Here is a 13,031-nt window from a genome sequence, read left to right as displayed (position 1 = left end):
TTTGTGTCCTGGGTTCTGTTGTTTCTCCATCGCTGCAAATTCTCAACAATTTCTACAATTTTAAGAAGCACTATTTTTAACAGAACACATGTCACCTACAGCGTCACTTCTTGCGTCGCTTCATGAAATATGAACCGCATTTTCCAAAATATTGAGGAAGTGGGCTGACAATGACAGCGCTCACTCCACAGCTGCAGTAACATGTCTGGGAAATGAATATCGACAGTATCTGTATCAGTATCAGTAGGAACGCTGTATGAGACAAAAATGATTTCGAAGTCTTCTTCCTCCAGTTAACGAACCCAGCTGTCCTGAAGAGGAAACTGTCAACATCTGTCCAGAGAGCCGCAGGTACTGAAAAATTCATGTCGACAAGAAACCAGACCGAACAAGCTGTCCGGGTCGTTTTACTTTTAATGTATGCGACAGGAACAGCCAGGAACAAAGCTGTCACAACCTGCTAACCGCTAACAATTTATTTTGCTTTATTGTATTGTTGTATCCATGTTGCCTCGACAACCGCTACTATTTATGTCTCTATTTAGGCATTTATTAACAGACTTTCATTATGTTTTTATTTAATTGTATGTCATTGTTCTGAGACATTTCTCTCCTGGACAGGTGTTCAACACAGAATTCTCCAACCCTCCAGCCCTGCTCATGGCAAAGGTATATACTATGAGAGCACCAAATTAAGTAGTTTGCTTTATATTATAACAATATAAGGAGCTTAAGTAAATTCACTTTAATCTATGTTGGTGTTGATATTCAAGGATAGAAAAAAGGGTCAATGCAGCAACGCTGTTCTCCTAAATTATTTATATTTTCTTTGAGATGTGTCAAATATTTATAACAAATGTTTTAAATCATAAATGCAGTTCTTTTGTCACATAAACACAAAATAATGCACATTAAAAACTTTTTTTTTACTTTACAAAGCCATAAAATACTCAAAACTAATTATTTTATAGGCCATGTGGATGAACACTATGATTCTATCATATATATATATATATATATATATATATATATATATATATATATATGATATATATATATGATATATATATATATGATATATATATGATATATATATATATATATGATATATATATATATATCATATATATATATATCATATATATATACCATATATATATATGTCATATATATATATATATATATCATATATATATCATATATATATATGTCATATATCTATCATATATATATATATATATATATATATATATATATATATATATATATATATATATATATATATATATATATATATATATATATATATATATATATATATATATATATATATATATATATGATAGAATCATAGTGTTCATCCACATGGCCTATAAAATAATTAGTTTTGAGTATTTTATGGCTTAGTAAAGTAAAAAAAAAAAAGTTTTAATGTGCATTATTTTGTGTATATATATATATATATATATATATATATATATATATATATATATATATATATATATATTATACGCACACTCTACCGGTCAAAAGTTTGGTGTAATTTAGAAATTTCCATTCCACTCCATTACAGACTGCCAGCTGCTGTTGTTTTTTTAATCAGGGCAGCAGTTTTCAGATTACATTATGAGCTTACATAATTGCAAAAGGGTTCTCGACTGAAGTGGTTGATATCAATATCTACATTGCCCATTATCAGCAACCATTCATCCAATGTTCCAAAGGCACATTCTGTTTACTAATCTGATATTTTAAAAGGCTAACTGAGAAAACATTGGAGAACCCTTTTGCAATTAAGCACATAATGTAATCTGAAAACTGTTGCCCTGGTTAAAAAAAAACAATGCAACTGATCTCAGCTGTTATTCTGTCTATAATGGAGGGGAATGGAAATTTCTAAGTGACCCCAAACTTTTGACCGGTAGTGTATATGTACATACTCCATTTACTTGGGTTTAAATGAAACTGTTCTTTAAAGATAATTCCTAGAAATGAACAATGACTAAATAACAGTTTTGTCTCTATTTTCCTGATTATTAAATATACCAAATTACATAGTTCTTTAAAGGAAACTAAGGGATAATGTATAGTGAAGAGGGTCATTATTGCAAATTGAACCCCGAAAGGATAATATTATCTTGCTTATTACACAGCTACTTACTAAACAAATCAATAATTTAACACAAATTATTGATTTAAAAATGTTTTTATTAATAAAAATGGTCATCTAGAGTCTATGATCATAACTGCATCCATAGCTGTAATTGACCAATCAGAATCGAGAATTCAACAAAGCCTTGACATAATAGGTAATAACAGTCTCTTAAAATAAACAATATTTGTCATGGTTAATATGTTGCTAATATGCAACCAGCCAGTATTTTAAGTTAATAGTATGGCTTCATTATTTCAGACAGACACTGAGGTGTTTTAGGGCCGGTGCCTCTCTTATTATTATTATTATTATTATTATTATTATTATATTCTGCTCCTGCAGATGAGCTGGGCTGCCAGTACACAGTGTGTAGCCAAGGGGGACCACAGGAAACCAAAACCTGGAGAACTGACTTTCTACAAAGGAGACATCCTCACTATTGTAGACACAAGCACGGTACTGTCATGTTTAAAAGCGGCTATACATAGTGTTTGTTAAGAGTCCTTGTGTGTTTTTTTTCTACCATTTAACCCAAGACTTTGCTCTTTACTAGAAGAAGGGATATTACAAGGCCAGACACAACACCACCGGAGAGGAAGGACTCCTAAACGCCTCCAATGTGCGTGAAAGAGAGGCTCTGCGTGTCGACCCCAGCCTCAGCCTCATGCCGTAGGTCTCCTCTTCTTCTCAGTTTTGCACTCACTTTTTTTGCATCAGTAGAATGCAACTATGTTTGCATACAGTAAACAAAAGCAGTGTGATTGTCACATGGGAGCACTCTAGTTTCTGACTTTAGCTGCTGCCTTGGTCAATCTTAAAAACACATCTTGTGACTACACAGTGTGGATTTGACGCGCAAACAAACATTGCCAGTATTAATCACTCCAACTTCCTTTTTTGGTGTGTACACTCCTGACATGTTTTCACCTCCTGTCTGTTAGAAAATTAGTATCTGTAAGATATTTCGGACGGGTGTTTTTTATGTGTCTCACCCTGTGCCGTCTTTCCCTAGTTGGTTTCATGGGAAGATCTCGGGTCCAGACGCAGTGGGTAAGCTGCAGCCAGCCGAGGACGGCCTGTTCCTGGTTCGAGAGTCCATTCGCCATCCCGGCGACTACGTCCTCTGTGTCAGTGTCTCCGGAGATGTTGTCCATTACCGGGTCATTTATCAGGACAACAAGCTGACCATTGACAACACACAGTATTTCTATAACCTCATTGACATGATAGAGGTAAGAGGCTCTTGGTTCTTGGTTAGAGTCAATCCAAGTTGCGTAATTCTATGTAGCCAGGAAAAAATATAGCTACAACATGCACAAAATCCCTGAAGATCTTTCATGTGAAGGTGAAAGGAAACCTACACATATTGCTCCAAGACTAAATGTACATATGTTATTAACCCCTAGGTTAATTTTGCGCCAGAATTGTCCTTTAAGGTATTTGGTCAATAATATTGTGTAATCTGATTTTCTCCTTATTCTCCAGCCCTATGATAAAGTTGCTCTTTATACTACATGTTTTGTTTGAGTTTTGACCTCTTAACTCAGAATTCAGCCAGATGTTGCAGTGTAAATAATCATCAGTTTAGTTCAGCTATTTCTTCCATTCAAACTCCTAATGAGGGGACTGGGAAATTATCAATCTGAAGGGTCACAATATGAAAAAAAAGCATTTCTGTTTCACAAAATAATTCTTTTTCTGACTATTTTCTATATGAAACCCAATATTTTAACACATCCTCCCTGACAATTCTTCAAATTAAACTTTCTGAGAAAGAACAAGAGTCTCTACAGCCATGCTAGTGGCTCTGTGAGGCTGTACTTGGATACTTTGAGCAAAATGCTTATATCAGTATGCTACATGCTGATGTTTAGCAGGTATCTTGTTTCCAACCATGTTCCCCATCTTAGTTTGTCATGTTAGCATTTGCTATAGCTGAGGCTGATTGACATGTCATTAGTTATGCAAGAATTTGGCCATAAAAAGAAAAAGAAAATGTTGACTTTATGATAGGTAATTGGTGGACCGATTGACCAAAGACTAGCATGGCTAAAAGTCACCCTAATGTTCACATTTATGCCTTAACTTGTGACGAGGTGTCACAAATAGACAATTCCTCATCTTAAGGGGGTTGGGAAGCAAGGTAGTCTAACGTCTTCTGTACTTATAGCCAACGTGTTTGTCAGCCTGGTAACCCATCAGCATAACTGACAACAGTGTAAAAATACATACCTCATGTGTCAAAGTTAAGCAAAGACAGGAAAACACATGAAGCACAGCCCTTTTTGGTTGGTTTATCTTTATTTGGCCTGTGAGAGTGCATTATGCTTTGCTGCAGTGAGGTTTATAGATAGGCTCTACAGTAATGGCCAGCTCCCGTTCAGCACCGTCTTATCAGCGAGCCACAGATGGCTTCAGGCCTGAGTCAGACCGGCTGTTATACTCCTGCGAGGAAACAGAGGGAGGACATCCAGATGTATATTTGGGATAGATCATGTTATAGATGCTCTTTTGTCTCAGTGCTGGCAGACTGATGACAATATAAAACCAGACTCTGATGTGTCACTGTATCATATTTTACTTGTGTAATTTAATTCAGCTGCCAATATAACCTATATTTAGCTATTTCATGAGAAAAACTGCACCACATAATGTATGTATAGATACTCTTCAGTGTCAGTTTAATGTCTGTTTCCTGTCAACAAAACAGAAAGCATCAAGGGGCAGCGTTATACTCATTGTTCTTTTTGTCAAACCACAGTCCTTACCCGTTTTCAAAAGGCTTCCTGAGTACTGCAGAGGTGTTCATTTTCTCTGTGTCATAGTTTCAATGAACTTATTATTCTCTTTAGAGCTAGAGAAAATAATAATTAATTATCCTTTTCTATGTGGCAACCTTTACACAAAGAGTGTAGAGAATGGACATACCAAATGAAATTACAGATATAAAAAAACATCTACTATAAGTAAGTAAATATCTGCTGCTGTTGCTGGGCAATATGAAGAAAATCAAACATCACAATATTTTTGACCAAATACCTCAATATTGATATTGTAGGGTTGACAATTGGTACAAAATATTTACACAATGAGATTTGCGATGAATAATTATCAGTAATTTGGATGTAATAACTAAGATGGTAAAGGCAAATAATAGAACAGCTAGAACAGTCTGGTAAATTCAGAAAACTACATCACTTTACTGTAATGCATCCTTTAAAACCAGCAAAAGACAACACTTATGTCATATTACGATATTGCGATATCCAAAATCTACGACAATATCTAGTCTCATATCACGATATTGATATTATATGGATATATTGCCCAGCCCCAGTTGTTGTGTGATTCCATCTTTGCAGTTCTACTCAAAGAACAAAGGCTCCATCGCTACAACTCTTCTGAAGCCCAAACAAAAACAAGGAACCAAGTCAGCTGAGTTGGAGCTGTCTAAATGTAATGTCAAGAAAACTTTTACAATACAGATCAAATATAATGATAATGATGATGCAAGCATTTAGTGTTACGTGTCAGGTTTACAGTTCATGTCCCTCTCCTCTCCAGCTGGATGGCTGCTGGACATTACGAAGCTCAAACTGGGAGATAATATTGGAGAGGGGGAGTTTGGTGGTAAGCTTTTATTTGATTTGATCTACTCTCCTTATTATCTTTGTACCTTCACAACATCTATAATGAAAAAGTGTCATCAAACCTTTTCAGAAAATATTAATTCTGTCTTATTTAGTACAGATGTATTCTGATGGCAAATACTATGTGGGATTCTCACCTCCAGCTGTTTATGAAGGAGACTACATGGGCCAGAGGGTGGCAGTAAAGACCATTAAATGTGACGTCACAGCTCAGGCCTTCCTGCAGGAGACCACAGTCATGACGTGAGTCTGAAGATTCCCTAAATTTGAATGTTTTCACGTTTTGTCAAAACACCTGATGAACTGCGAATTAATTACTAATAAAACCAGCCCTTAATGAGTTTTCTCAATGAAAATTAACTGATTTTGGCATATTTTGCGACTGAGCATATCATTTTGAATCAAATGTAACTTGTTAGTTTTTTTTTGCTGTCAGTGTCTTTAATGTGGATTCACTCCTTCCAGTAAGCTCCAGCATAAAAACCTGGTGCGATTGTTGGGGGTCATTCTTCACAAAGGCCTTCATATTGTCACAGAGCTCATGGCTAAGGTACAGTGAGTGAACACATAATACAACAGTGGTTCTCATTTGGTAAACAAAATGTGATTATACTAAAAACTGATAAAAAGAAGAAGAAAAAAGGTAACATAGTGAATGAATAGAAGATGCCTTGTTACATCACGCAATGAAGCAGAATATAAAATCACATATAGTAAGTTAAACCACATTTGGTTTGTATTATTTAACCAAAATAATTTCAGTCAAGATGAGTCATTGGTGGGAAGCATCTCCTAAACAGCAGCGAGGGAGCCCTCTAAACAGAAAGCTGGACTCACCAGCTATGAATACATCATCAGTTTTTTTCTGCAAATTTACCACCAACAGCCAGTGAGAAAAAATAGTTATGCCGGGTTTATTAGTTCACGAGGGTTGTTTTACTTTCTGGGTAATCAAGTTATCTGGACAACTCCTGGAGGATAGACAGAGGGGAAGGGAGGCACTCAGATAACTACAGGTTTTCACTGATTGTGCCTTTGCTTGTAATTTATGTATTAAGGTGTGATTGCTTTAAGATGTATGCCCTCAAATCTTTGTAGTTTTTACCAGAGTAAATGTCTTTGTGACTATTTGCTTGTTTTATCTCAGGCTAGTGTTTGCATGTGTTCCAAAAACAATTACCGACTGCCCTGCTGCCACTTGGAGCCACTACTGATGTAATTGTATGCCAATGATGGCAATGCAGCTTTAAGGAGTAGGAGTCAGAGTTCCTCTCCTGGTTAATGGCATTATGCCAAAATCCAGAATCTCATTGTGGTTGCTTCTGGTACTAAATAACTTGTTTAGCTCTGGTTTAATGCATTAGCAAACCAAAAAGGTATTTCTGTCTATGTTTAGTATATCTCATAAATATAAAACTAAGAAATCTTCTAATAGAACCTTATTCAAGTATTGTGTTCATATGTGTTTGTGTTGCAGGGAAACCTTGTTAACTTTCTGAGGACACGAGGACGTTCAGTTGTGAACTCAGTTCAGCTTCTCTGCTTTGCTCTGTGAGTTCAAACTTGTTTGAATGTATTGTTCTATACAGCAGAAATAAATTACACAGAGAAGGGTGGGGCTGGGATCTGTGTGTGTGTGTGTGTGTGTGTGTGTGTGTGTGTGTGTGTGTGTGTGTGTGTGTGTGTGTGTGTGTGTGTGTGTGTGTGTGTGTGTGTGTGTGTGTGTGTGTGTGTGTGTGTGTGTGTGTGTGTGTGTGTGTGTTCAACAGGTAATTGTACAAAATGACAATTGTCTGTGTGTGTTTACATGTCTGTGGTAAGTGACGTGTGTGAGGGGATGGAGTACCTGGAGTCCAAGAAGTTTGTTCACAGAGATTTGGCGGCTCGTAACGTCCTGGTCTCTGAAGACAGCATGGCCAAGGTCAGCGACTTCGGCCTGACCAAGGTGGACTCAAAGGTGTCAGATAATGCCAAACTGCCGGTCAAATGGACCGCCCCCGAAGCTCTGAAGAAAGAGGTCGGTTTTGAGAGCTATTGTGTCACTTTTCTTCTACCTGGGGTTTGTTTTTGTTTCTATATCTGTTTCTGCCCCCCTCTGTAATACTTAAGTGTTGTCTCTGTCTCTCCAAGACCTCTTTTTGGTACTTACAATAATATAAATTGTATAAAGCATTCATAGGTTTAGAATATAGCTCTATTAATCGTTACCAGATTTATTAATACCTTATAATAATATATAATATATTATAATTAACAAGATCCTGGGTCTGTCCGAGGTTTCTTCCCAAGAGGGAGTTTTTCCTCGCCACTGTCGCACTGCTTGCTCTTGAGGGAATTACTGTAATTGCTGGAATTGTTGGGGCTTTGTAAATTATAGAGTGTGGTCTAGACCTACTCTATCTGTAAAGTGTCTCAAGATAACTCTTGTTATGATTTGATACTATAAATAAAATTTAATTGAATTGAATAATCAGTAATAATCCATCAATAAAGAGCAGGATGGTGTAAAGACATGATGCATATCTTTCTCCAGCATAATTTATATTTAGTTATTTAATCCACCAGGATGTGAGTATTTATTGGGTTTATAACAACTTATAAAATATTAGTATAAGTACTCCCTATTTGAAAAGGGGTTCTAAATTTTTTTTTTTTTATATGTTTATATATTTGCTTCTATTTATTATGCAGAAATTCTCCACAAAGTCAGATGTTTGGAGCTACGGTGTTCTTCTGTGGGAGATCTTTTCTTATGGTCGTCAACCTTACCCTAAGATGGTATGTAGCACCTGAACATGTCACTATTATACTGTTATGTTACTGTATGGGTGAATCACTAGGCACATGGGTGTGTTACAGACATGTCAGTTCCAGCCCACCAATAGTTTGACATTTTGGGAAATACTTTATGTTAAATATGAAGCTACAGCCAGGCAACGTGTAGGAACTTAGCATAAATACTGGAAAGGGGAAACAGCTGGCTTGCTTCTGTCCAAAAGCAACAAAATTCAGCTATTGTTACAACAACAAGTTGTGGTTGTATGAGGGGATATAGTCCGTATTTCTTGGCCAGGACCAGTTGACTTCATCTTCTCATCTAACTCTCATCAAGAAAGCGAAGAAAAAAAAGTTGAACTATTCATTTAAGTCAATCAAACAAAATCAATCTTCTGTCTGACATCTGTAGAAGAGTTGTGCCTAATACAGTTCTTACAATATATATACTTCAGATTTGAGTAGTGTGACTTAATATGACTTTATTTATCATTGTTTGATACTTTGGCAATATCAAACTGAACACAACCATGATTTGTCTGAGAATTTGCAGACCTCTATCATGTCTGTATCTCTCTCCGTACACTCTCTCCATGAATAAAAAAGCTGATTTTGAGAAAGGACACCCTATAAAGAATCTGCAAAAATAAGACTTCAGATAAATCTTTCCTCTTTCCTGACTTTCCCGCAACCGACAGGAAAGAGAATCAAGCTTGTTACGTTACTCTGTTGCCATGTCACTGAGGATTTGTGTCTCTGACATGTAGTCGCCAAAAAAGCAGATGGTCACAAGACTGTCATGTTCTGAATCAACTTACTGTGCTTAGCAGGAACTCTATTTTAGGTCATTCAGATCATGGTAGTGTGACAGAAGGGATAGAGGTTTACTGTACATTGTGATGCTACAACATGTAGAAATAATCGTATTGTTCTAAGCTAAACTAATCTACTTTATGAACTGTTAGAGTTCAGAGAAGTAGAAAGCTCCTCTTAACCTGTGTCGTACACATAGACGTCAAAGCAGGTGGAAATAGGTCAAAACAGATGTTGACGTCACATGAGGACCAGATTATGTCAAGGCTGTAAAATAGACAACATGGAAAGATCGAAACGAAGCTACTTAAACACAGCTCTGTTAGTCACTCTAGTTATCCTCTGGTAATCCGTACTCCCTGACTGCCTAGATGGCTGAGGACAGCAGGATCAGGCAACTTTAACTGAAGGGACAGTTAGCATGTCTCTTTTGCGCCTTACAACAGGTGGTGTCCTAAATGCAGTTGATTACTTCCTAATTGCAGCCTGTTTGTAACTACTACATATGCAGGTTGATTTATGTGTGTCAAGTTTGTGTTCTCTTCATTAAAACTCTGTGCCTGGTAATTTGTTATCTGTTGGCAGAGAGACCAAGACTGTGCAACCACCAACGCTGGCTCAGTGGTTAACACTGCTGCCATACCAGATCCCATGAAATGACAAATACCAACAATGCATTATTCCAACCTACCGTAGTTGTTTGTGTAGCCAAAGCCTATAGTGAGTGGCACTACAGTGTCATAATGTTGGAAACATTGAGTTTAAATCTCCTGAATGACATGTGTTGATGTTTGAATGTCAGTACAAACAGTAAGAGCAACTGAGATTTAGTCTCTGTTTATTTATATATGTAAAAATGGTACCTGTGTGATCAAAGATCTACAGTTTTATGATGAGAAGTGTGACAGAATCTGTAGGAATATTAAAACTATGTCACGCCATGTGAGGGTGCGCCTCTTTAAGTTCAAGATTATGCAGTGCTTTTGTTGTACACCCTCCAGATTGTTTAGATTTGGTTTAAAAGACACACCAAATGTCCTATGGTCCTGTGATAAGGTCCAGGAATTTTGTACCCGGATTCATGATAACCCATGTCAGATTGCAGGGACCCAGGTTCCATTCTGCCCAAGATCATTTGTTCTCTGGGAGAGGGGTCAATCCTAAACGGGATGCATAAGCACTGCTGCCTCACAGTAAATAGGCACTGCTGATTCCCAGTCCGGTCCGGGCATTTCTGTGTGGACTTTGCATGTTCCACAAAGACACACCAAATGTAACCATTCCAAATTTACTACTGTCAAAGAGTATGTTAGCTTTGCCGGCTGAGAGTTTTCAGACTAAACCTAACAAAATGTGACAGAGAATGATGGAATATTCAAATAGGGTAGCTAATCAGGACAAAGAGAGCTGAAAGGACAAACATGAAAGCAATCACATTTAGCTTTGCACTGGGCTTTTGTTTGTATGGACAATTGATAGGATTTCTCTCGAACACTCACTACTAGGGTTGGGTACTGTTTACATTTTTTTTTGGTATCCAAAATTCAGTTCCAGTACCCAACAGTACCTTTTTTTGGTACTTTTCCGCAGTAATAACAAAAATTATTTTCAGTTGTAAAAATAATTCCTATCCTATTTACTTGGAACATGTTATTTATTTAGAACATTTTACAAACCACACAAAATACAACACCTCCCTCTTCCAGCATTGCCATGACTCACTGTGACTTAAATAAACTGCAGAGGCGGCATAGTTTCACATCGTCCGCACCTCTGCATGTGTGTGTCTCTGCTCTCTGTCAACATGCAGAGAGGACATCCAAAAAGACTTCACTAACGAGTTGGTGCAGGTTATGCTATAGTATGTACTACTGCTCATGTATGATAAGTAAATATAGCGCTGTGGACACCTGGCATTGTATGGTCGATGTTGTAGAATAAAGTATCAGTGTAGAATCTCCGTTCAGTTGTCTGTTGACTCTTTGAGCTAACTGGCTAACTGCTAGCCCACTCCACCTACACCATTCACATTATGCTGGTATAATCATATCCCTTATTCTTTTTTTATAGAATAAAGAAAATATGTAATGGCAAAAATGCATGCAAGGCTCTTACACTAACACTGAAAAACAAACTAATAAAGTGTTGGTGGTCTGTATCCAAGGCGATACTGGATGGATATCTTTAATAATATAATGCTGCTTGTCCTGCTGCAAGAATCATTTGGAAAAGGTTCAAGAAACACTCCTAATTAGTTAAGTTAATATTATTATAAATATTATAAGAGGAAAAAGTGTGTGATTTTAACATCTATAGGCAATTATAGACATGCTCCATTTCACCCACACAGTAGGCTACTGATTAGTGCCTGAAATCTTTGTTTGAGGTTGTAATCAGGATTGCTTTTGCAATCTTGTGTTAATAATTTGCAATATTTTTCTCTTGGTGAAATTTGTTTGAAATGTTTAATTCACTTATCACTATACACAATATATCAGTTTGTACTTCATCCTCACTCCTCCTCCTGTTCATGTAGTCGCTGAAGGAGGTGAAGGAGATGGTGGAGGGGGGCTATCGCATGGAGGCTCCAGAGGACTGTCCCCCCAGTGTTTACTCACTGATGAGGATTTGCTGGGAGCAGGAGCCACGCAGAAGACCTGCTTTTCACAAACTAAGAGAGAAACTTGAGCGAGAGATGGGTAAACGCAGCCCAGGCCCTGGGTCGGAGCGTCGGGTTGGCAGCAGGTCTGGATCTAGATGCTGATCTTGGTTGTGAATCTTGAACTCACAACTGTGGGGATAGAGTGGTGGCTGATGGACAGATAATACACACATTGTTACCCACTCCTGTATTGGTGTGCATCACACAAGATGGCCAGCTGGAGTTCCAAATAGATTCCTTTAACCTAGCGGATAGGACAAGACAATCATTATTTAACTCTGGTGATCATGTAGTGCTGACAGCCAGCCCTAACCAATTTGGTGCCATGGGCAAGATATCAGCTGTTGCCCCTTGCATTGCAGCCAATTCCACTGTTAATCACAATGTTCATACACTTAGAATATATATATATATATACACACACACACACACACACACACACACTACTGGTCAAAAGTTTGTGGTCACTTAGAGATTTCCATTCCACTCCATTACAGACAGAATACCAGCTGAGATCAGTTGCATTGTTTTTTCAATCATGGCAGCAGTTTTCAGATTACATTATGTGTTTACATAATTGCAAAAGGGTTCTCGACTGTTGTAGAAAGAAGTGGCTGATCTTTAATGCAATATCTACATTGCCCATTATCAGACACAGTTCATCCAATGTTCCAAAGGCACATTCTGTTTACTAATCTGATATCATTTTAAAAGGCTAACTGAGAAAACATTGGAGAACCCTTTTACAATTATGTAAGCACATAATGTAATCTGAAAACTGCTGCCCTGGTTAAAAAAACAATGCAACTGATCTCAGCTGTTATTCTGTCTATAATGGAGTGGAATTGACATTTCTAAGTGACCCCAAACTTTTGACCAGTAGTATATGTTCCTGTATTTATTGTTTATTTCATATTAATGTTTAATATGTTTATGTATGCACCAACCACCAAGGCAAATTTATTGTAAGTGATAC

The 13,031-nt window shown here is 37.1% G+C and overlaps 1 protein-coding gene across 3 annotated transcripts; it reads left to right on the top strand.

Annotated features, from left to right (window-relative positions):
• Window positions 1-170: 170 nt before the first annotated feature.
• matk (megakaryocyte-associated tyrosine kinase) lies at window positions 171-12,483 on the top strand. Of its 3 annotated transcripts, none has more exons than XM_028587918.1 (13): window positions 171-351; window positions 622-669; window positions 2,498-2,611; window positions 2,712-2,824; window positions 3,168-3,387; window positions 5,518-5,611; window positions 5,720-5,785; window positions 5,901-6,048; window positions 6,271-6,355; window positions 7,283-7,356; window positions 7,627-7,822; window positions 8,497-8,583; window positions 11,930-12,483. In XM_028587918.1, the coding sequence occupies exons 2-13, from the start codon at window positions 661-663 to the stop codon at window positions 12,155-12,157; spliced, it is 1,434 nt and encodes a 477-aa protein (XP_028443719.1). In that variant the 5' UTR covers window positions 171-351; window positions 622-660; the 3' UTR covers window positions 12,158-12,483. The 3 variants fall into 3 exon arrangements, with proteins under 3 accessions (XP_028443719.1, XP_028443720.1, XP_028443718.1); XM_028587919.1 differs by having other exon boundaries at window positions 2,709-2,824; window positions 5,949-6,048; XM_028587917.1 differs by having other exon boundaries at window positions 2,709-2,824.
• The last annotated feature ends 548 nt before the right edge of the window (window positions 12,484-13,031 follow it).

This window comes from Perca flavescens, chromosome 9, assembly GCF_004354835.1.
Source record: "Perca flavescens isolate YP-PL-M2 chromosome 9, PFLA_1.0, whole genome shotgun sequence".
Taxonomy (NCBI): domain Eukaryota; kingdom Metazoa; phylum Chordata; class Actinopteri; order Perciformes; family Percidae; genus Perca; species Perca flavescens.
Note: the sequence above shows the minus strand (reverse complement) of the source record. Positions and strands in the feature narration are given on the sequence as shown.

Coding starts and splice junctions, on each gene's coding strand:
- matk (XM_028587917.1), top strand. Junction 7,823..8,496: donor CCGAAGCTCTGAAGAAAGAG/GTCGGTTTTGAG, acceptor TTTATTATGCAG/AAATTCTCCACAAAGTCAGA. Junction 8,584..11,929: donor GTCAACCTTACCCTAAGATG/GTATGTAGCACC, acceptor CTGTTCATGTAG/TCGCTGAAGGAGGTGAAGGA.